The sequence below is a fragment of the Crocodylus siamensis genome, chromosome 8 (genome assembly GCF_052110815.1).
Source record: "Crocodylus siamensis isolate JL-2025a chromosome 8, ASM5211081v1, whole genome shotgun sequence".
NCBI classification, from domain to species: domain Eukaryota; kingdom Metazoa; phylum Chordata; order Crocodylia; family Crocodylidae; genus Crocodylus; species Crocodylus siamensis.
In genome coordinates, this window is record NC_143402.1 from 25,060,603 (window position 1) to 25,086,120 (window position 25,518).

General features: G+C 39.3%; 1 protein-coding gene across 2 annotated transcripts in view; it reads right to left on the reverse strand.

Annotated features, from left to right (window-relative positions):
* The window catches only part of BRWD3 (bromodomain and WD repeat domain containing 3), a 103,585-nt gene that overhangs the window by 56,664 nt on the left and 21,403 nt on the right, over nucleotides 1-25,518 (reverse strand). For both annotated transcript variants that reach the window (XM_090059690.1, XM_090059689.1), the window contains exons 7-16: nucleotides 21,842-22,002; nucleotides 18,221-18,442; nucleotides 16,973-17,073; nucleotides 15,535-15,605; nucleotides 13,522-13,622; nucleotides 9,729-9,769; nucleotides 4,884-4,988; nucleotides 2,331-2,484; nucleotides 1,690-1,824; nucleotides 564-692 (exon numbers count right to left, since the gene is read on the reverse strand). In XM_090059690.1, coding sequence (XP_089915816.1) covers nucleotides 564-692; nucleotides 1,690-1,824; nucleotides 2,331-2,484; nucleotides 4,884-4,988; nucleotides 9,729-9,769; nucleotides 13,522-13,622; nucleotides 15,535-15,605; nucleotides 16,973-17,073; nucleotides 18,221-18,442; nucleotides 21,842-22,002 — 1,220 coding nt within the window. The remainder of the gene's footprint in view (nucleotides 1-563; nucleotides 693-1,689; nucleotides 1,825-2,330; nucleotides 2,485-4,883; nucleotides 4,989-9,728; nucleotides 9,770-13,521; nucleotides 13,623-15,534; nucleotides 15,606-16,972; nucleotides 17,074-18,220; nucleotides 18,443-21,841; nucleotides 22,003-25,518) is intronic.

Below are 25,518 nucleotides of genomic sequence, written 5' to 3' on the forward strand. Positions count from 1 at the left end.
TTTTTGGACATTTAATTATAGAAGCACATGTAATAGTAGCAGATTTTTCAGATGCATGAAGGCATAATCTTGAATAACTATATAGTCTATTTTCTACTCACTTTGCACATGAAAACTTACAAAAAAACTTTTCTTACATTTGACAGAACAAGACAGAGACTAACCACCTACTTTGGAAAGAAAGAACTTACAGTGAATCTGAAATATTAATATCAACAGGTCTTAAACCTCTCCTTGTTCCTTCCTTAAGTTTGCAGACCTTCTTTTGTGTTTTGTAGAAAAATACAAGCAATGTTTTCCTTACTAGGTTAAATTAAAGGTATAAAAAGCTTATACTATTTTCTTTTTTTATGTTTGCCAGTCATCCCCTAAACTCATTCCTCAAGATTTGCTGTTAGATATTTAAAGCACATGTAACATTTTGATTTAAATAATGAGTGACTATCACACAATCCAGTTATCATTTAAAGTTCATCAGGAAAAAAGCACAAAGCCACAACATAAACACTTCTAACATAAAATCAGCACAAGATGCAGAAGCTTTTCAAATGCAGCCAACCCACCTTTTCATAATATTTATTGCATCCAAAACCAAATAATAGCAGATGTCCATGTGAATCTGTGCAAGCAAAATGCTGTCCATCTGGTGAGAATTTGCAATCAAAAACAGCACCATGGCCTTGGCCCTCAATCTACAATGTGGGAACACAGAATGTCCATTTTAAAATTATTTTTTCTCTTTGACACAACCTTCAATATTAAGATTCCATCTGTCCCACTTTGTAAAACGTGTAGCAAAGTAGTAGCTCTGCCTCTAAATTTCAGTTCAACATAAATTCCCATTTTATATCGATATGATGGATTTTCACTATTTTTTCCACTTTGCTATCTTTAACCTTTACTATTCAGTTAAGTTTCAACTTAAGACTTTAGGAAAGGTAGAAAGTTAATGGCAACGCTGTTAAGCTTTCTTTTGAAAAAGCTGATCAACAAAACTTCAATACCTTTATGTTCTGCAAATACAAGAGATTACTGAAAGACTTTCTATAATTTTAAAATACACACAATAAACAATGCAGATTTGTTACACTCGGGCATCTTCCCAAATCCTGTTATAAACACTGGTCACAATGGGTGCATCCCCATGAGCGTGCACATACGGGGCACACATTTGCCGTGGGACAAATAGCAGTGGCACAAATATGTGCCACTGCTATTTGTCCCCAAGCATGCCCCTGCACATGCATTTGGCATGTAGCAAAAGTACCCAGGTGGGGTAGAAGAAGCTGGCCCCAGCAGCTTTACTTGGGTTCCTGGGGCAGCAGTGGTACTGAGCCGGTCGCTCAGAGCCTGGAAAGCAGCCAGAGCACGGCTCTGATGGGCCAGGTTCTGGTTTCTGGCAGCGCATGCTGCTGCCATGTGCCCTGAGCTGCTTTTTTTAGCAGCAGGTTTGTTTTGTTTTGTTTTGTTTTTTAACACTGGGGTCTCCCACTGTCAAAAAAAACCCTGCCATGCTGCAAATTAGCAGTATGACGCATAGGTACACATGCACCATGTGCAGTTCGTGGTGCCACAAACCGCACATGCGCACTGCTCGTGGAGACACACCCAGTGAGTTTATCACTGGCGTCACTTCTGTCCTGACATCCAAGTTTGTTCAAACATGAAAATATTCCTAACCATTCTTACCATGTTAAAGTAATTGCGAATTTTGGTTCCTTTGTCAATATCCCAAACAAAAATATTCCCATCGTGACCTGCAGAAAGTATGATCCTTTGGTCAAATGGATGAGCTTCCAAGACAAAAACTTCATCATCATGGCCCTGTGATGAAAGCAAAGCAAAGGAAACTAAAATTTCTATGTAATAGTTCCCTGCACAGCTAAATATTTAGTACCTAGTCCTCTTGACTCAATCATATACAGTGGCTGATTTTATTAAATATAGTCATCCTCATATCAATGGACTGCCAACAATGATCAGATATACAGCTGGACACAGCTACCCCAGGCATCCATCTTAGTGCCAATAAAGAGAGCAGCTTCAGCTTCCTACTCTTGGGGTTGGTTCTATTCTAGTTATGGCCACTAGAGATGTCTATGTTAGCTAGGAATCACCAGGGCACAGCACAACTTCAAGTAATTTCCCTGTGACCTTGTTTTAATGAAGGATATATCATGGGAAAAGAAAAGCATGCAGCTGGCCTGCTTCAGCAATGAACTGTTCCTCAATGTTGTTAAGTATGGCACAATTTAGCCCTTAATCATTCCTCATCATATGCTGATATAAAGCTACAGTCCTTTAAAATTATTCACTGTAATTTTACTTACCGATAAACTATGAAGAAGCTGCCCTGTGGATGAGTTCCACACTTTCAAAAGGAAGTTGTTAACTGCTGTAATGACAGTGCTATCATATCGATCCCAAGCCACCATAGTAACCTTTAGCTTAGTTATCTTGTCCTCCCCAGATGCCACGCTGTTCCTGAAGGAATTCGAAATTGAAAGACTAAAAGTAATACCGCAACATCTATACAGCAAAACCTATCAGCAGAAATTTGATCTGAAATTAATTACTGTCACACTACTGTATAAAGGGAAATGAACTGTGACTACAGATGAAAACAAATGGTTGCTCATGCAGTCATGGTATGCGCTTTGTGGAAGCAAAAGCAGGGCACAGAAAATATTCTATGCTATTGCAACTTACATTGAAGTGCTTCTACTTTCTCTGAAAAGGAAGAAATAATTTCTCTTCCTGTTGTTCATAAATGAACATTCTAATTTTTCCACATATTTTCCTGGAAGTGAGCGGTTTTCTTTTTCTTATCTAATCTCTCATATAAGGTATTAAAGTCCAAATGGGTACAACCTAAATTATATTTAGATAGCTATTTTATTAAAAACAAAACTATATAAGATACATATAGATATATTGCAATAGCCTGGGGAAATGTATGAAATTGCCTTATGGGTCTTTCCGATCTCCATTTTCTATGAATGTGTGTGTTCAAATGCATGACACTTACTGAAATCCTTTGAACACACACACAAAAAAAATAATATAATGCTACAAACAGATGTTATTTCTGTCACAGGCTCAGCTGTGCTGGGATGTTTCCTGGTACACCTGATGGACTAGTGGGTACAGACACTGCCTGGAGCCATCATCCTGCAGGATCAGGTTCTTACTGCTCCTGGGGCTTTGGGGACCTGATTCTACAGGACAAGAGACCTGCGTACCAGGCCCCAACCTGGGGCAAAGTACCTGTAAGCATGGAATGGGGAACCTGTGCTAGAAATATGGGTTTCTACAGCTCTGCACTGTGAAACGTGCACCTTGAAATCCCCCTGCCTGGGACTACTGGAGAGCACAGGCAGCCCCATGCTGCAGAAATCATGCCATAACTGAACAGAAGTCTGCCACAATAAAGTGGCACAAACTACTAATAATAACCATCAAGCTCACATTCTTGGTCATTTGGGGTGCAAGGATGTCTGTTCATTCGTATTTTGCGCTACCATAAAAATGTTTCTGGTGCAACAATGGTAACATCTGTTTGCAGTTTAAATAATTGAAGAGCTAACAAGAACTTCAAATCTTAGAAAGCTACTGGGGAAAAATGCTGAGAAACAACTGAAAAAATATTCTGATAGTCTTACAACTAAGTTGGACCTTGGGATGAAACCATGAAATTCCAAAATATGTTTTAAATGGACATGGTAAGGAGGAAAAATAAAGGGACAGCACTCCCAGCTTTTCCTTTCTTGCTGCCATTTAACTGCAGCTAGATAAAGGAATTTAAAAAATGTCATCACATGCATTTTTACTAGGATATAACCTACTGAAATTCAGCATTGTAAGTGTATTTTTGCAGATCTTCTGTACTCATATTACTGACTGGGTGACTCACACAAAATAACTGAATTAGTATAAACAAGCGTGTCTATAATACAACTATGAAGATAATCACACACAAGATATGTGTTCATTTATTTTTGTCAACTTTAGATTTAAAATGCCAATATTGTGCCAGAATCAATGTGCCAGGGCATATTTTTGTAAAAAATAAAGAAATCCTAGAAATTTCAGGGCACATCATGCCAGCTGATAATAGACCTTTTGCTGAGAGGTAAGAGAAACATTTATTCTGTAGTGCTGGAGTGCTGTTGTAGCCTGGAAGGTCTAGAGTGAAGAATGCACTGCATCAAAAGCTTGTCCAAATGTATCCCAACCATGCAGCTGGTCTAATAAAAGGTATCACCCAGACAAACCCTTGTCTCTCACTTCATCTGTACATTTTTTAAAATGTGCAGGTAAGTCTAGAAGTGAGGTTTTAGTACAGAATCTTTCTAAGAGATTAACTTAATTCAACATTTTGCCTTCTTCTATAAAACAGGACTTGCCAACCAGAGAAAGAAGAAAACTGCAGAAACAATGTTAACGTCTTAATTTTGATATTAAAATCTGCAACAAACTTTTGTCATGTAATGGACAAGGCCATCTAATTTTCAATGTATGTATATACTACAGGAAAACTTAATTTTTAATTACTTGTAAAGGGGAGAGGCAACTGCTGCTCAAAAGCATACGTAAGTTATTAGGATGTTAAACCTATATGCTCCTGCAGCAGTTCTCTAAATTGCTGCAACTTTAACCCAAAATGAAACAGGGTTAAAGCTGCAATGGTTTTGCTACAGGAGTGTGTAGAGGTAAGAGTTAGAGCCTAACACATCCTATAGAACATTTGACATAGCTATAATTTGTCATGTCTAGCAACACCCTGAAATTAACATATGAGAATGCAGTTTTAAAGCACGTTAGCTGATAGAACATGTTGTTCTTATGCATAAGTGAGGTTATAATATACAGTACTCTTTTACCCTGTCATTTTAGTAGCCATATCCAGGACTATACTCTTCCAGTCCTGCTGCTGATAGTGCCATACTCTTGCTGTTCCATCTCTGCTCCCACTGACAAATCTTAAGCTGTAGACAAACATGAGGGGGAAAAAAGTTGTAATTTTGAAGGTAAACCACTGTGTCTTTTGGTCTGATCACCATTTGTGCCTCCCAAGCCTTTTTCTATGGAGTCCTCCCTTCTTAGTAAGGGTTTGTCACTTAAGGATTGGCCAGTTCCTTAACAGACAATTTCTGGAAGTAAGTGGTGGACTGTGGGGTACGGCATTCACCTAGGTCTTCATGAAAGTTCACCAAGATCACTGTTTTTATGCCACTGTACAATAAAATACATCTATATTTCTTGCTTAAACCTGTGCACCCAAGTATGTGTGTTTTTAGTCCGGAAACTTTATTTGCCTTTCTGGTAAATTACTGTCAAAGAAAACTGGCAGCGATACAACTAGCATGCCAGTAGCAAAGCCATTCAAACTGGCATCAAAGCCAGATATTAAAATTTTTACAGTACCTATTCCATGTATTGTTTGTGCATCTTTGATCCAGAGAGTATCATTATAAGACAATGAGGTTTCAATCTTGTATAAGATATTGTACAATACAATACAGTTTATATACCACAACATTAATTACATTTAGTTATAGCTAGCAGATGGTCTTGAAGTGAATTCAGTGTTATAATTCATATATTCTGCACATGTTTTTAAGTGATAGTCATAGATCCCTTGAGACGCTCATAAGGGCAGCAGGAGATAAAAAGATACATGTCCAGATTCTGTTATACATTTAATGGATTAAAATGGGGGAGAGGGGAGAAGCATGCCAAATTTGATGACAAGTAACTAGCTTTCTCTGCAAGCTGAATGTTTACATGTTGTATGTAAAAAGTTCAACATTAGCAGTATAACATAACCTACATAAAAATGTTACAATCATCAATTAAACATTCTTCTTGCGATGGTAAAATAATATCCTAGTTTGCACAGTTTATGCAATTGAAGTGCAACTTTTTTTTTTACTCATCCAACATATCTTCACCCATGGCTACCCTTGTCTATACATTTTGTTTTAATAAATCATCTTACTTTTTTTAAATCTGGTTTTCCCATAACAGATGAAACACAAACCATGCCAGGTAGCTATGTAGCTTACTTCTACCCAATTTTATTTCAAAGACTTTTTACTTATACCTCTAACTTAAAAAGGGGGCTTCTCATTTTATATTAAAAGTCTTTATCTCAGTTATACCGACATTTCAGCACTTAACTGACTTACCATATTGTTCCAACTATAAGTCGACACTGAATAAAAGTCAACCCCATGTTTTTAGGTTCAATTTTAGGAAACACTGTACAATGAATAGACATTGATCACCATAGATTAAAATTTGAACAGCTTCTGCCCTTACAAAATCCCACAGGAGAATCAAGTAACAGAAGGAAAGGACTCAAAGGATTATATATAAAAATACTACAAAAAACTGTACCAAAAACTGTTCTTACCATAAGCACAGAACTACTGCAAATACAGAAGTCAAGACTGTTGGGGTCCTGATCAGGTAAACACCCTCTGCTCCCCCAGTATAGAGTCAAAGGCAATTTTTTGGGTTGTTCGGACAGAAAATGAAGAGTAGACTTAATCAGAACAATGCAGCATAATTTTCAATGGGATGTGTGCTCCCTACAACACTTATATCAGCTCTATACTTTCAAAGGCCTTGCAACAGTAATACTGGTATAATACTGACCAAAAAATTATGTGGATAAAAACTACACAATCAAATCTACATGGTTTATTATATGGTTTATCCCACCAAGTGAAGCAAACATCTACCCTAGTAGTGCTCAATCTCTGGACCACAGGGCTCCCCCAACAGGTCCAGAATTCAGCAGTCAGGGACAGGTGCTAGCACAAATTACTGCAGCATCCACAGCTGTCACTGCTCCCTAATCACCAAATTTCCAGACCCGTGAGCTGGATGACACACCCCACATGGGGTGTCTCTAGCACGCAGGGTCACTCAGTGGCTGGATCCAGTGTGACCAGGTCAGCGTACTGGGGTCACTCTATGGCCAGATCCTGCATGTGGAGCCTGGCCAGCTCACGGGGTTGCTCGGTGGCCAGATCCAGTGTGGGCCCCATGCTGGATCAGGCCCATGGACTAACCTTGACTATGGGATCCAGCCCACAGATGGGCCTCAAGCCACTCATCCTGCCTATGGGAGTCCAAAAGGTTGGCCAACAGTAATCTACAATATTGACTTTTGTCAGAGCAATTGTGTTTTGGTCATTAATTAACGTGCGTTACACCCCTAAGTACTAAAGCTACTCCAGCAGAAGACAGGAGTGTAGACCTGGCATTAGACACTTCTGAAAATCCCACCAAGGGGTATTTGATTAAATCAGGGCATTCCGGCTTATTCCTCTTTGTCTTCTGATGCGAAAGGTCTTGCAGGATAGAGTACCATGTTTGCTTGAAGCCAAGATGATGTTTTTTCCCCCCCTCTAGTGAGCATGGGGGGAAAAAAATAGGCCTCATTTTAGAGTCAAGTACTGGCCTGGGACAGGTAGCAGCTCAGCTCCAGCTCTGATCCGGGTTTGGGGCTGAAGCTAGAGCTGAGCTGCTGCCTGACCCAGGACGGGATGGCTCATTTGGCTGGGGAGAAGGCAAGTGGCCAGGGGGAGCAGGGGAGACCATGAGGTGAAGGGGACCTGCAGCCTGTTCCCCCTCTGCTTGTCCCCCATGCCTGCCCACCCACCCTCTGTCCATACCTTCAGCCTGCCCCTGTAAATTTCTATATTTTCTTTTTGTAAGGGCCAGACATATTGCCAGAGGTAAGCAAGTAAGTATGAATAATAAAGCACACAAGAGAAGTGACAGCCAAGATATTAAGGTTTTATAACCTGGCCCTGCAACTGGCTTTCAACAGGTGAAACCAGTGAAAGGATAAGGGTTTAGAGAGTAGGTGGTATATATACACAAGTACCTCATCTAGTGTAATACAATTCTAAGTTCTGTAACTCACAGTTCCTACCATATACCACATAGGCTCAGTGGGAACTATTTCAAACTAGGGAACATTAACACTACTGCACTTCATTCATATATGGCATTAATGACGCTTCGTGCCTGAAATGTCAATCAATGAATCAATCTATGAATCTAAGTCCAATGACTTTTAAGGGAGAAATACCTCAAAAATGTGGTTAACATTACTCCAACAAAGTACACAGGATCTACATTCTTGTGAAAAAGCTCAATTGCAATATTGCCTTACTGGATATTACAAACAGAATATTTGAAAGCACTGGGACTGGAAGCATAAAAAACAGAACTCAATGTTGCTGAACTCAAGGACAAGGAAAGGCCTTTCTGCTTAGTCAAGCCATTTTCCAAAGACAGAAGAAATCATGCATTAAAGATTTAAGTTATGTAGTGCCATGTGGATATCCTGATTTTTCTGTAACAATATTAGTGCTATGCTGTAAGAAAGCACTATACATTATGCCAGTCAATTTTTTAATTTTATCTGATGCAAATTTTGCTAGTGGCCTATCCACATTATATTAAAGGTATTTTATATTAAAAATAGATTTTAATATAGAAAAGGGATCCATTTTATATTAAAACAGATAGAATCCAGTAAACTGTCATCTTAATCTCAATATCCTGCTTAAAGAAGGGAAAATGAGTACATGATGGAATAAAGATAGAAAAAAAAGAGAGAAAATCATCTTTTCAGTCCTTTTGGTACTGTAAATACAGTAATACAGCAGATTGTATTAATAGGGAGCTGAACAGAGTGCACACTTCCCCTGATATCAAACAATTCTTCATTGTTCCCAACTATTTGCCAAGAAGAGACAGAACAAGCATTGGGTGAAGGTGAAGGACACAGGTAGCCTCCCCTTTTGGATCTCATTGTAGAAACTGAGAAAAATATAGTCCTGAACTTATGAACTACCTAAATCATTACCATACTCTTTTCCCTCTCTCCCTCTGCTGGGTCTGCAGGCATGGCAAAAGTGTCTCATGAAACTGTTTGTCAGAGCTGGCTGTGTTCAGTAACTATACTCTCCTGTGCTTCTAAGAGCACCACATGTCATTGTGCCTGCTTTCCTAAGGAAAAAGTTTCCTCCAAAAAGATACCAGCCCACACTGAAAACACCATACACCTGGGCCAACCTACATATCTTTAAACTTTCTCTAATATGATTTAAGTCAGAACTAACAATCTATACTCCATGTTTTGACCACATGCAAGTTTCGTGAAGTAGTTATTCGTAAGAAGGAATTATTCAGAAACTTGAGTTCAGTGTTCCTATTCTGGCTAAAAGTACAGGCATGCTACCAATCCTACTAGACACAAATCACGTATCATTCCTATTCAAGTCAATAATAAAATATTCAGCATCTGCAAATTCATCAGGTACTACAGTAGGAGCCTGGCTTGTTTGGGCCGAGTGCATATTTTATGATCTTTTAAAAATCTTAGGTGGGGCCAAAATCTAACATGTCTATTTGTGTTGAACAGCATATACTGTACAAGTAACCCCATTGTAGGCAACAGGGCTATTTGTGAAGAAGCTCCTAAATAAGAGTGAAGTCCTTAATCTGTTTTTTCTAAAGAACTTTGAAAAAAAAAGTAAGAAGTTAGTCACAGCATATCGTTGGTGACTAAGACAGAGGACAGTGTCCAGACTCACAAATGTGTCACTGACTTGACATGTTATCTTGAAAAGTTAAGAGTTCTTTGGCAAATTAGCTTGCAGTGACATTCATACTGGAAAAATTCCAGAATACCTGCTTACCTGTCACCATTGTTACAGAACTGAACTGCAACCACTTTGTCCTAAAAAGAAGCAGAAAGTATTCTTTAAGTTTAAAATCTTTGCAATTAATGCTTTAAGATGAACTTTCAATTGGTCAAATTACATCTTTACATGTTTTTTCCTATAAAATTCAAGAATAAAAAAAAATTAAGCATTTGGAGTTAAATTTTCCCCAGAACAAACATACAGGGCAGAACTTTATGATGTCAAAGGGACCTTGTGCTGCTCAAGAAGACAGATTCTGGGGCTAGGGACAGAAGTTGCACATAAACTGGTTTAAGTGATCAGAAACTGGTTTAAACCTGTAACAAAACATAAGTTCACTCTCATAAACCAGTTTCAAAATGGCTGAAACTGGTTTAAGATAAACTTGGTTGAATGTTGTATCAGACTTCACTGATTTGGGTCAAATTGGCTTACAGAACTTCTGTCCCAGACACCTTCCTGGTTTAAGCTCAATCAATCCCCCAGCATCCCAGCATGCTTTCCAGCCCTGGGCTGGACTGTGCTGTCTGCTCCAGAGAGCAAGGCTGGCTTCGGCCCTCTGCATTCTAGCTGGAGCAGGGGTGGGGGCACGGCCAGATGCCAGCTTGGCATGACTCCCTGAGGCAAAGGGGGTAGGGAGAGGATTTATCCCCCTCTCCCCCCGGGACCCCAATCAGGGTCTGCCTGGCCAGCGCACAGCAGCCCATCAGGGCCCTATCCCCACCAGTTCTTTAACAACTGCATGTCAAACAACTGCCTGCAAAGCAAAGGTAGCTAACACCTTGCTAAAACATTAACCCAAGAGCCATCCAGACTGCAATACAGGGCTAACAACTTTGACTGTTTCTCAGTTATTAACCCACCTACCTAGCAGAACGTGTTTTACTTTCCAGAGACTTACTGGAAGAAAGGACAAGATACGACCCTTCTTAAGGAGAAGACTACCCCCTCCCACCTCTGGCAGAAACTAAAGCATGCAGTTGATAAACGCCATGAGCGAGTAGGAAGAGGCTGGGAAACCAGACTGGTCCCCTGCCACCTGTGAGCACAGGGCCAAACCCTGCAGGACCAGGCTTAGAGGTGGAAGGTGTTTGCAAAGACCTCGCACAATTATCACACCTATGTGCTGGAGATGGAGGTAAGGGAACAGGAGATGGTCACAGACATCTTGAGGGCTGCAGACCGCTTGACCAAAGAAGGAAGAGAGCTACATTTACATTATAAAGCAGAGCCTGTAAATGGTGGGACTACCCCTAAACAAAGCCTTTCTGAATACCTGTCTGTAAGGAGATGCTCTGCCCTTAGGATTATCTAAGACTTATGCAAGGCTTTCTCTTGTCTTTTTCAGTTTACATTCCATTTTAAGCTAAACTAAGTTGTGTGTGCTCTCACTGTGTTTCACTGGGCTGTATCTTAGCTTAGGCAAAGATTTTGGGTTGTGCTTTGTTGCGTGCTTGAGGTTGCAAACTGCTGTGATCAATATGTGCTCGTTTCAGAGAAAGGACTCCTCCCCACCCCACCACCCATAGACCCCAGCTGGCATCTGGTGTGGGCTAGGGAGGGGATTTAAACCCCCACCCTCCAATGGGCTGGGGCCTGGTCATGCCTCCTTCACTCCAGTAGGGAGAGATGAAAACTTTTTTGAGGGCTTTCTCCCCTCCCCTTTGGCAGTGGCTGACAGCAGTGCTCTAGTACTCCCTGGCTTCTGGCTTGAGCCACCGCAGGCATATGACTGCATTTCCCGATTCAAAAGTAGACAAGGTTCTTTTGGTAAATCTGATGTCTTTTATTAGACCAACTCGAATAGTTGGAAAAATTCTTCTTAGCAAGCTTTCGGGTTTAAAACCCAAAAGCTTGCTAAGAAGAATTTTTCCAACTATTCGAGTTGGTCTAATAAAAGACACCAGATTTACCAAAAGAACCTTGCCTGCCTATGTCCTTAGACCAACACAGCTACAACCTAGAACCCAGATTCAGAATTGAATCTCTGTCCATTTGTTAATCGGTTCAATCTGTGCAGCTTAGACTAACCTGCAAAGACTGAATCAATTCCGGCTCAGGTGTTTTTAATGTTGATCACTAGCAGTTAATGTTCCTATTCAGGCTCCCTTTGAAGAAGGGATGTGCTGCCAAAAATGGTGGTATAAGTTAGCCTGCCAGAAACTGTGTAAGCAGAGGCAAGACATTTATTATAAACATATAGCTGAAAGAACCAACTGCCCTTCCCAGCTACCAAGAACTAGAGAGTGCCAATTCCCAGGGAGGATACAGAAGGTTGCATTTTAACTCAAAACCATTAGGACAGGCTTGCAATTTTTGAACCTATTATTAAAAGAAGGTTAAATTATTTTCTTGAGAAAAAATATTTGGCAAATTCCAGCCTTAATTCTATTTTAAATTGTTCAGAACCTGACATACATTGTTTTTTACACTGTATTCATGAATATTTAAGCTTATCACAAAATGAATTTGTCACACGTATTTGCTATTCAATATAACCACTAGATGACTGGTCATCTTAGTTATACGGTATTGTTTCTGGTCCCTGACTGTTAAAAATGTGAGAGTATGTGTGGAAGGAATGGGGGAAAAGGAAGAGAAAGAACACATGATGACGTTCCTGATCTTCTATTTTCAGACAGTGTCTGACAGCAGTCTGTGGAATCCAAAAAAGCAAAATTGGGAGGATTAAGAAATTACAGTTAGAAAAATCACTCTTACACTTGTAAATTAAGTTATGGAAAAGGAGGTCACTGTGTTCTGTGAAGTCATTTTTAGATTCACTTTTTCTGAGAATAGCCTCTTTTATTAACCAATTCGATTGAATCAGTCACTCCAAATTTCCAAAGGAGTCCAAGTGAGAGGGCTCCCAACTCCCACTGAAATTCAGTGAGCATTGAGCACCTGTTCCCCTCAGGCCACAGTCTTATTCCTAATGATGTTATTTAAATGAAAAGCACAACTATTCAGCTGCATTGATAAATGACTCGGGTTCCTCACAAGCAACAGCTCTATCCATGTTTTTGTAAAACTCGCCATCAATAAACTTACAGGGAACCTACTATGTTAAAAGACATGATCTACATGCCAAGTCTATTGACTGCATTTAATAACAAAGGAAAGGTATGGTGCCAAGTTAATAATTCCTATTTTTTCTATCAGTTCTCTTCAAAATTAACAAAATTCACAATTGAATTTCTTGAGATTCTGATATAGATAAATATTGTCAAAATTTGTGTGCATCTTTCACATTCTTAAAAAAATCCTAAAAATTTAGTATAATCTTACTTTATTTCAACTAAAACCAAAAGGAGTTTTTAAATTGTCTTTTCTCACTGTGTTTTGACTTTTGGAATTCACATATTAAGACCAGAATTATCCCATTCTGTTCTCATTAAAGGGGTTTCTGGACAATATCAGCAAAGTCAGCTATTTATAATAGAATTAAAGGGAGAGAAGGAAGTCTGGAAACCTTGTTTGGTTCTTTGCTCTGCCAAAGACTTTTCATAAAACTGTGGACACATTTCCTTAACCATCCCTATGCCTCAGTTCCCCATTCATAAAATGGGATAACAGCACTTCCCCACCTCACAGAAATATGATGAGGTACATGCATTAATTTTTCTTCAGACACTACAGTAATCTAGACACATACACACACACGCGCGCGCACGCACGCGTATCTAAGACAGACAGAAAATAAGTGAAATAGGATATGCAAGACAAAACCTAAATGGCTGGGTAAGTTAAAAATGGAAAAAGATTTAATTTCCCATTCTTCTCTTACCGTATGGGACTCTAACTCAGCAATTTTCTCTGGAGATTCCAAGCCCAAATAATATATTCTTATCACATGATCAGTGCTACCTGTTGCAATGAACATGCCACCTGAAAAAAACAGTATTTTCTGTAAGAAAAAGCCACCAAAGAATTACAGACTTCGACCATGTCTTACGGTTAAGGCATCATAATTACCAGATTTACACTGAGCATTTTCACTGGAATAGAACTTGTTTATAAAAAAAATAACATTGGCTTCTTTTTTAAATCAACCCCTTCTGGGACTAGGTGGGATTCAACATAATTCCTGCACTTTCATATTACCTCTAGTTACATAATCACTTATTTTTTCTGTGGGGCTCCAGCCTCAGTCAGTGTATGAGATGGATGGGCCCCAACTTTTCCTTTCAATGCACAAAAAAAAAAAAATCACTGCATTTATTTTTCACCATAACATCTTCATACAGCAACTGAGCCTGCTCTAGCCTTGGGCTACAAGAGTGAAGCTGGGTTTTCTCAGTTAATGAACAGCTATTCAATATTTTGTTTTATGCCTCATTACTTGCTATTAATATGGTATGGGCCACACAAGAAACAAAAGGGCATAAAATAAAATATTGGAAAGCTGTTCATTAAGTGAGAAAACCCACCTTCACTCCTGTACCCCAAGGCTGGAACAGGTTCAGTTCCTCTCTGAGGATGTCACTGTGAGAAAAAAGAAAAGAAACCACGTAACACAGAAACTTGGATAAATGTCACAAATAAAAAAGCAGCAGGAGATACAGGTCAAGGGAACCCTGATTTTCCCGTTTGGAAATGGATTTTACAATACAAGTTGAAAAATCAATTATTCAAATCAAGACCGCATGGGCATGCCCAGAAAAGTGCACATGTGCGCTTTGCAGCACCTTGAAACCACATGCAACACACGTGAAAGGGAAAATTAGATACTGGGAACTCCTGCCATCTAGAAAAAAAAAAATGCAGCAAAAAAGCAAGGCGGGGCACGTGGCTGCAGCATATGCCACCTGAAACTGGAGCCTGGCAAGCCAGAGCCATATTCCAGCTTCTGGCCAGGCTCTGAGCTCCCAGATTGCCCTGCGTGGGATAGGGGAGGCTACGGCCAGCATGTGAGCTGGTCCCAGCAGCCTTACCTCGGGTCTTGGGGCCTCCCAGAGCTGCAGCAGTGGCAATCTGCCACATGCCAGAGTGCACAGGCATGCCTGGACAAAAGTAGCAGTGGCACTTGTGCCGCTGCTATTTGTCCCTGGGGAAATGCACATTCCCGCTTGTGGGGAGGCAGTCAATTTAGACAGATGCTTTGATAAAAACTTAAGCATTATATACCACGTTTCTTTTTTTTTCCTGAAACATGCAACTACTAGAAAATCCAGAAATGGATTCAAGTGTACATAAAGCTTTATAGCACTGCCAGCATTAGAGAAAGGTTCTAAATTGTAATACTTTATAGAATGCTGTGGTAAGAGTTTATAATATTATAAAAAGAAATTTAAAAGGATACAGTTTCTAAAGAAAAATTCATTGCAAGTGAAACAAATATCTGACTGGAGACTTCAAAATCTGGCCATAAAAATTAACACTTCCCAATTACAACATCCTTTCTTTTCTCTACTAGCATCTAAAGAAGACAAAACAGATCTTTCCTTCTAGATTTTCTATTGAAGAATTAGCCTCACTGAGCATACAAATTCCCATTAATTGTGTATTTAATTTTTTTTCAAAAAAAATTATTTAATTGCAAGTAAACCTTATTCTACAGAATATCTAAGTACGCCTAAATACATAATCTGTACATTTGTCTGGGATGGTTTAGCCAGGGATGATCCAGCCTTGAGCAGGGGGCCTTCCAGCCCTATTTTCCTATGATTCTGTATCTTCTTTATGACAGCTTCTTGTACCAGAAAGAGCTGATATTTTATTGTATTTAAAGATTACTAAGAACGATAAACTTGTTACCAAAATTAGTTACTCATGAAAAACTTTTAACTCCTATACATACCAGAACTGAAAGATGAACAAGATATCTGAACGCCAGGTCGTGATCTTTCAGCAAATTTCACAGGACGATCCCTAAATGCAAGAGTACAACGTTTTTATTTTTCATTGCTTTACCTTAATACAACTTGAGAAGAGCAGTATCGTTATTACACAGTGATTGAAGTTAAGAGTCATTTTTAAATTCCTTTATTTCAGGATATACACCTTGGAAGTTTATCATCATTTAAATACATTTTAAAATTAATTTTATTAACTCTCTCTATTTTTATGACTTAAAAAGACTATTTAACCTATTTAATATTTTGTTTGCATTCAACAACTCAAACATATTTAAAATAGAAGCTGTGAAGTCACTAATTAGTTTATAATACTATCAAACCCAAACACTCATTAAACATCAAATTCTAACTACAGATGTGGGCAGACAAGGTTCTTTGGGTGAATCTGATATCTTTTATTAGATCAACTTAAATAGTAGGAAAACCATTTTTAAGCAAGATTTTGGCTTCAAAAACCTTTCGTCAGGCTAAGGAAGTTTCAGCAGTTGGTGTGTGCTCTTCCTGGATGGAATGAAAAGTAAAGAAGCCAGAGGCTGGGCTGGTATGCATACAAAATAAGCAGTCAGTGAAGATGTAGACTGAGGAGTCTACATCTTCACTGACTGCCTATCTTGTATGCATACCAGCATACAAGAAGAGCACACACCAACTGCTGAAATTTCCTTAGCCTGACGAAAGGTTTTTGAAGCCAAAATCTTGCTTAAAAATGGTTTTCCAACTATTTAAGTTGATCTAATAAAAGATATCAGATTCACCCAAAGAACCTCGTTTGCCTACGTCCTTAGACCAACACAACTACAACCTACACCCCTGTAACTACAGATGTGTGCATTTCCAATTCGAGTTAATGGAATTTGCATGAGTATCTTAAGAGAAGAATTTGGTCCGATATGTACAGGCTTAAAGTGAGAGCATCTCTCTACAGCTATGGTTGGGAAAGCAAAGACAGAACTAAAAGCCCAAACCTCTACAGCCTTCAATATACCTTGTAGGTTTAGATGTCATGGCACATATGAAGAAAAAGTACAGCCCCCTAAGCCAATTTCATAGCACTTATATGGCTACGAAACTCCTCTCTTCTTAGGACTCCACATTGCCTCATACACAAGCATAGAATTGGGTACTGAGCAAATGAATCAGGGTCCATCTGTAGATCTATGCAAGAACATAGCCCTACGAGACCTTTTCACTGAAGTATTATGTATACCAGACAAAGGAATATGTGCCAAATGGCTTCTCTTCATTTACCTATATTCTAAAAGTATTGTACATCAATCCTCTGCCCTTATGTCATTGACCCAGCTCTGACTTCACACATTTTCTAGAAGTCAAAATAAACCGGTGATTAGTTAAATGATCATAACATCCGAATAAGCTTACTTAAATTTCATTGTACTAGCATGCCACTGCCAGAAACAGATTGTTCCATCAGCACCAGTAGAAGTGAGGTATCGTGTTGTTCCTTTTCTTGCTGGAGAAAACTAAAAATAAAAATCACAGCAGTTAAGACAGCTGCCTTCCTTGTTCTCTTACATACAAGCCAGGGTGCACATCAATGAGATTAGCAAATAAAATCTTTTCAGGGAGAGCATGAACTCTCTCCTAACAAATTAAGAGACCAATATAATAAATCTCTACAGAAACTAAACTTCCATGACTATATAAGATGGAGTATGTGTGTGTGTGCGCTGCAAAATAAAGACACTCAACTCTACCACGCAGAAGGTAATTTCTTAATTTCTTACTGGAAGAATAGGACAGTAACCTAGGTCTTCTATTTTTGTAACAAGAAGTGACAGAATATGCATTCTTTCCAGGACCTGAGCACTACCTCTTAGGACAGCCCATTTCAAGCATGGAACCCCACCCAAACATGATACAAGCCAAGCCTCTGGTAGGAATCCCAGCATCTTCCCCTTCCCAGCAGATATTTTTTGGCAGGAAGCAGAGGTTTTTCAACAATGTTGCACAAAGGCCATGGGCTCAACTTTGATTTCAGAGTCCAGACAAAGGTCCTTGAGCTACTAGGCATTTGTAAATGGCTTATGCTGTTTATCAATAATGACCACGCTTAACAACATAATTTCTAAAACACTTTGTGCACTCATTTTAGAAAAAACTATTGCAACCTGTCAATTCAAACATCTAAAGGAATTACAAATCTTAAAAATTCATTAAAATCTTGGAGAGGGGAACCAAATATTTTAAATCCACAGTGTTAATTCAAAGTAAAATGATGTCCTACAACACCAAATTCTTAAAAATCAGCTTGCATTAAATATAAGGCTCTATAAATTCCAGTTTAGAATACTCATGTGAATGGAGCACATGAAAACAAGCCTAATTCAATGTTCGCTTTAAGGTTATAACAGTGTAAAAATTATAGTTTCCATTTACATATCACCAATATGAAACCCATTTTGCTCTGGGCCTACACCTGTGCAAGGGAACTGTGTTTTAAAAAAGTGCCTGCTACACAGGCCATGGGGTAACAGCAGCTTTCAATTATTGTCAAGCTGGGGAAGATCTCCATGTGAACAACTCTACAAAAAATATCAATAAACCATCGTTCCTTCCTATTTTACGAAGATACTTAAAATGTGACGAAAAGATACTGTTACCTCTTACCTGTATGGAAGTAATGGAAGCTGAATGGCCCTGCAGAACAGCAACAGGTGCACAGGTTCGAAGACACCACACTCTGACTACCTTATCACAACTGCCTGCAGCAAGCAGCGTGTTTTCATAGTTAACAGCCATGTCAGAAATTTCAGCTGAGTGTCCTCGCAATGTTGAAAGCAGACGTCCATCATCCGTAGCCCAGATTTTCACCAAACAGTCATCTGAGCCCTAAGGATACACAAACAACTAAGGAGTAGGCAAAACATATCACATCTCCAAACATTTTAGATGAACAAATGCCCAAAACAAGGGTCACTGCGAAAAGGTGGCTACAGTGGAATTCCACAGAAAGACACTTGGCATTCTGGATACCTTTGCAGAATCGGGGATTTAAACATTAGTTAAAATGGGAAACTGACTCTCAATGTTAATATGATCCCTCTACAATATTATTAATGTAATAGTAATATATCTGTTTGAAGATTAGAGATGATGAGCACTTCAATTTTCACTGAATGCTCAGCTCTTCTGAACACAGAAAATACGATTTTTCGGCACACCTCCAAGCTACAAACAAAGCTTTGTATCCTTCAGGGAACCTACTATTCCTTTCTAGCCCCATAAAATCATAACAATAATAAAGGTTTATTAGAAAACTACGGCTTTCTTCTAAAAGGCATTTTGAAGGTTTCCATTTGTTTGTAAAAAGCTCTGAAAACAGCTCAATTATATGGAATATAATTATACTCATAGCACTAAAATTCACAGGTGAAATGATACAAAAGAGAGGCCTAGTCATATGGTTTTAAAACCTCAATAGAATAATGCACTACAAAAGTTTTGATCATTAGTTGTGTGGCAGGAGACGAAACATGCTTGGATGAGAGGCCCATGGAAATCTCATCCAAAACAAGTAACATATATGTAATGCTCTCCTCCTTTTGTAAATGCAAACTTGAGAATACTTTCAAAGCTTTGAAATAAGAGCCCAAACATAACCCTGACATAAGCAAGCATGGTTCCATTAACATAAATGGCAAAATAGCTGCTTACAGTACACCAAGAATGAATTTGGTCTATTGCATAATATGATTAGATTTCCTTTCTTTCTTAGTATGCAACAACCCAATGGAGCCCCATGTGAGGGCCTGGGGGATCTGTATAGGTACACCTTATAGAATTAATGTTTATTTGTTTCACACTGCTAACTCCATTTTGAATGTAGGACTTTGTGTTCCCTGGCATGTCCTTGATAATGGACAGATATTCTAAGGTAGGGATGGCCTTCCTGCAGCATGGGTGCCATAAGTAGCACAGACAGCCAATGTGCATTGTATGTGGCAGACTGGGGAGGGGACAGACAACATAGTGGCAGACAGGGCAGGAAACAAAGCAAAGCAGCAACTCAGGTATGAAGCACAGGGTGGGAATCAGAAAGTGGAGCAGCACATCAGGCAGGGGAAAGGCATCAGAGTGGTAATAGGGAAGGGTACAGGGCTAATTTGTGACACTGCTATCAAAAAAGGTTCATAGATTCATAGATTATAGATTCCGAAGGGACCCAATGGATCATCACGTCTAACCCCCTTCCCCCAGCAAGAAAGAGGACAGAGGTCAGATGACCCCAGCCAGGTGATTGTCAAGCCTCCTCTTGAAGACCTCCAAGTTAGGTGACAGCGCCACCTCTCTTGGAAGCCCATTCCAGACTCTGGCCACCCTTATTGTAAAAAATGTCTTCCTAATGTCTAACCTAAATCTACTCTCCACTAGTTTGCACCCATTATTCCTAGTTACTCCCTGGGGTGCTCTGAAAAACAGCGCATCCCCAATTCCCTGCTATCCTCCCCTGATAAATTCATAGGCGGCACAAGGTCACCCATCAACCATCTTTTGTATAGGCTGAAGAGATCCAGATCTCTCAACCTCTCCTCGTAGGGTCTTTCACGGATCATGCGAGTGGCTCTCCTCTGAACTCCTCTTGGGCTAATCAAATAAAAATTATTTGCTTTTGACTCGAAACAGTGAAATTGAAATGAAACAAAAAGCATTGAAACAGCTTTGAAATGAAACGAGGGCACTCAAAATGTTTTGAGTTTCAAAGCAGCCTGGTGGCAGGAGACAAGGGAGAGCCAGAGCCATCTTCCGAGTGGCTCCACAACCCGGTGAAGAGCGCAGCCCCGGTTCTCCCTGCCTCCTGCCACCAGGCTGCGCTCCATGAGGCTCCGCCAGCCCCACAGAGCACAGCCCAGTGACGGGAGGCAGTCAGAGCTGGGGCTGCGCTCCACCTCCTGCCACCGGGCTGAGCTCCATGGAGCCTGGCACTGGGTGTGGGCTGCGCTCAGCACCGGTTCCAGGCAGCAGCAGCAGCCTCCTGTCATCCAGCACAGAACTGGAAGCCCGCACCCCCAGGAGGAGTCTGGCACAGCCCCTCAGCCCTCCCAGGGGTGCAAGCCCCAAGATCTGCATGCCGGATGACAGGAGGCTGCTGCTGCCAGCACGTGTCACGAATTTTGCTTTCAAGGCTCTGAGGTGCAGTTTCTGAGAAACCTCTATACCTATCTCCTTGAAACTTGGCAGGCTTTGTGCCCTCAGAAGGGGCTACAATCCCTGCAATTTGCACCCAAATCAGGCAACAAACAACAACATTTTAGGCATTTTCATGATTCCCCATTATAGCCCATGGGTGAAACATCAAAACGATATCAAAACAGTGAAACAGTTTCAACTAAATGAAACAGGACAGTACTTCGAACCGAAACAAAACACTATCCCTTTGAAATAGTGGTCAAAACGAAACAACGGTGTTTCTCACAGTCCTAATGTACAGACACCAAGATGCTATTGCAGAGCTAATTAGTCAGCTCCGCAGTAAACATCTCATGTAGACGTGGCCAATATTCAAGCAGAAAAACTCCTGGCATAAGAATTTTTTTTGCTGGATCTATGCTTGATCCAGGTCTGACCCTCTGACTCCTCAGTTCTGCTCAGAATTTGTTATTACACTTTGAAAAATGTAATGTAATATGCTGGTATAATTGAATATAATGTAAAATGTAATTTGGTTTTACATGTAATTTCACTAACTGAATAAAATTTCAAACATAAAGCAGTCCTGCCTGTAATTGTAGCTGGGAAGGCAGACAGAGAAAAGAAAGGAGACTTTAACAAAAGAAAAGGGTGTAGAGTGATCCATATGTTTTTCTGTAAAGGTGAAAAAAGCTGCGTTTGAATATTGAAGTATGGTAAAAAGTTAAGAGCACACATTTACAACTTTGAGATGCAAGATGAATTAACAAACACTGTGGATTCACAGAAAGGAAAAATGATCAAAATTAACTTCTTCACTTATTTTGACTCTTGTAATTTAATTATAAACTATTTTGTACTTCATAATGCAAATCTGTTAGAGTATATTTTGCAGATGTCACACAGCTTTAATAATCCATAATAAGACATCTCACCATACTGTCTGCTAGAAAGTTTTTACTGAAATATAAGAAAGACTACCAGGACTGTGAAACATGGAGTCTAGAAAAACGCAAATTAAAGGAAGTAGGAGGTTCCTCTGGACAGGAACATTATATGGTTTAAATGCACCAGATTCAAAATTAAAAATTTTACACTCACTGTGAAAATACGTCTTCCACTGCGATCAAATGCTATACAATACACAGATGATAAGTGCCCCAGAATCCTCTTGTGCATCTTCATGTATTGATAGGTGGATGATGGGAACAAATGGCTGAAGCGTCCATATCCAGTTAGTTGCCTGGCAGAAATTATATTTACTGCGGGGAGGGGGAGGGGGAGAGGGCAGAACAAAAAATAAACAAATATATATTAAGTCTCTTTAGACATTGATTGGCTTAGACTTCCAGGTACTTTAGGATGAATCAAACAACACAGCTTTATATTTACTTATTGTTTGTTTATATATTTACATACTGCCCTATCCAAAAAGCTCAGAGCAGCTTACAAGAAGCCAATCACCCATGGACAAGGTTCCCCAAACAATTCCCCCAAATCTGAGAACTTCAGCTCCAACCCCAACCAACCACCTTATTACCCAAAACCCTACACAAGCAAACCTTCCTGTGAATCCCAACCATGCCTTCTAACCTCCTGGACTTGGCATCTGAACATCATATTGATAGTAGTCCCCATGGACTAGGACAATATAATATTAATAGCAGCTTACACTGGCAAGACATAAAGCAAAAAAAGTAACAATAAAATCAGGGTTTTTACTCAGATCTCAGAGAGAAAAAAAAGAAAAAGCTGCCACTTATGGCTCCAATCATTTCCAATTTTTATTGGACTCAGTGATCAGCTGCGGGGGGACCCTGGGTGTCCCCACATACCCTGAAGGCACCAGTCGCCAAGCCAGGGGCCAAGGGAGTCCCCCAGTGAGCACACTGGGGACCCCTCTGCGCTCCCGCGGATCACTCCATCTGCCCCACTATCTCAGCATTCATGAGCCACCTGGCACCTGGAGGTATGTAGAAAAAACATAAAGCTGTGTCTATGTCCAAATCATCAAATCTCTCCAAATTGATTCAGAGGGCTCCAATTTGATTCTGAGAGATTAAAGGGTCTCCTGATTCTATTCGGATTCGGAGATTTGTTTGTCGAATCGGTCCGAACCTCTACCGAATCAAAATCAGCAACCAAAGTTTCACACAGCCCTAACAATGATGCCAGTTTCAAGATGCAGACATTTAGTCACATGACTATTCTATTTGCTCATCAGTGCTTGGGTTTAATGAAGTGTGACAATAAGATATTTGCTTTTTAAGTTTCAAAATTTGGTACATACAATTTTAAATAATTAACAATAGAACCAATCAGGAAGGAACACATACATGCCAAGTTATGCTCATTAAACACAACCCTCTCACTGTACTGCAACTTTTACTATAGATTTTCAAAGACTGTTGTTCTTTTCTGTCTTTCTAATTCTACCTATTTACATTTTCACTGACATCCTGCCACACTTTTAGCTTCCTTCATTTCTTGGAGTCTCAGAACAGCAGAGACTCCCCCCATGCCTGAAGAAAGGTGACTGTGCCTGAAATCTTGCCAAGAAATTTTTTTCTAGCTACTCATTTGGTCTAACAAAAGATATCACATCTAGTCAAAGAACCTTGTCATTCTTTTCTAAAATATCTCTGAAACCATATTTTTTATTTAAAAAAATAGTATGTGGTCTATTTTCTTATGTTAAAGTATTTCAAAGCACCCAAGTCATTTAGCAGTATTATGGTATGGGGCATGCAAACAGGCTGCCATAAAGTTTAAAAAAAAAAAAAAGGGCAGCAGGAAGGGAGGAGGGGAGATTTATCATATCTTTGCTATTCCACAGTAACTACCAATGTGCACATTCTTACCACATAACAAATGAAAACTACTGAATACCAACTTGCATGTTAAGGAGAAGAACTAAGCTAGTGTAGGCGAGTTTCCATTTAGAATGGGGTAAGAATGTATGTGCAGACAGTTACTGCAGAGCAGCTGAAGCATGGTATATCCTAAATTTGTGGCAGACATGAGTAAGCTAAATCATTTGGGTGCTTTTCAAAATTTTACTCATCTTTTGATACAAACAAGGCGGAAGTTTTCAAAGCCACTAATAGATGTTAAGTGTTAAATTTCAGATGAAAGTGATTGGCAGTTACGCATCACTGCCCCCTTTAATCCATTGATTTATAACACTGATTACCAGCTGTGCAACTGATTCACCCTTAATATAATATAAAACATCTTTTAACTTTTCTCTGCTTCTCTTTCCCCATCTCAAAATGGAAATAATATTTCCATACCTTAGATGAGAAATTAAGAACAACTTGCACTGAAGTCGGTACAATGCTTGAACAACAACTACCATAGAAATATTGACATATTATTTGCCATTAAAATGGTACTGGCTTCACCACAGCAATGGCACCTCTGAACAAAAATGTGAATCATTCAATGGACAGGATTCCCATAAAAAAAAAAAAAAAAACCTCAGAGACATAAACATGCAAACATACTACACAAAAGGTGGGATGCAATTTATTTTCCATGTCTCTGTGTTTTACTGATTTACTACTACTAGACAAGAAATAGCAAATAAATGAAAACATGTCATTCCAATTCCCACATCTTTCAGTAGAAAATCTCTCAAGTAATCTCTAAACAGGGAATTACATATACACATTCACACGGTAAAATGTCTTTCTGAAATCTGGTTCCTTTAGTACAATAATGTTATTGTGTTCAGTGCTTAAAGTGATTCTCACGTAAAGAACCCTAACTAACTCTCAGAAATATTATTTACATATCTAATTTGCCGCACTACTTCATACTTGGGCATAAAAGCTGCCAACTCTACCGTGACCACTAGTTTTTGCTAAAAGGATCTTTTAAACTGAAGATGTATACAATGGTAGAAAATAAGACTGCATCCAGACTTCCTTTTTTTTAAAAAAAGGGAATTATTCTGTTAAGTTATAGAAGAGCTTTCTTTGGTGGGAGAATCTAAATTTCTAGTTACCTAAATGCTTCATCACTTAGACATATAGGTGCCAGTGAAACTTGCTGCTATTTCTAACTTTTACTGGTCACAATATTCATTTACACTTCAGTTCCCACATTCCCCAAAGTTCTAACAGCTTTATGCCACGTATAACCAGAGTTATTCTCCCTTCAGGAAGGGAACTTTCTGATCTCATGTTAGAACGCAGCTTCCCTTTCGTGTGAGGACTACAGATCTATTGCGAATCTATACTCCACCTCTACAGATTTTAGGACATCCTAAGGAAGAGCCACCTTATCTGTTTTACATCTTGGCAAATCCACGTCAAGCAACACAGCTAGCTCTGTTTGTATTGCCAATGAATCCCGTGGGCATCTGCAGATCATTAACCCTTCCTTGCTCTACCCAAAAAGCAGGATTATAATCTGCATATAAAATAGAAGAGCAGGCTATAGAAGAGCTGCTTCTTCTCAACAGCTAACTCCAGTTCCCTCACACCCTAGGTACATGCACTTTTATAATACTCCATTTGCCAGAAAAATAAATGTACGTGAGATATACGTATATGAATTTTTTTAAATCAGACTCCAAGTTACTGGAATCAGTAAACATAAAAATCACTATAAGGATATTATTAGCATTTAAAACATACCACTCACACCATTAAAAAGTAGAACAATGCAAAAATCACACATATACACCAGGAAATCCAATGTTAAGAGTTACAACCTAAAAAGGAACCAAAAAGGACCCAACACATTTCAGTCTGGAAATTCAGAGTTGCTCA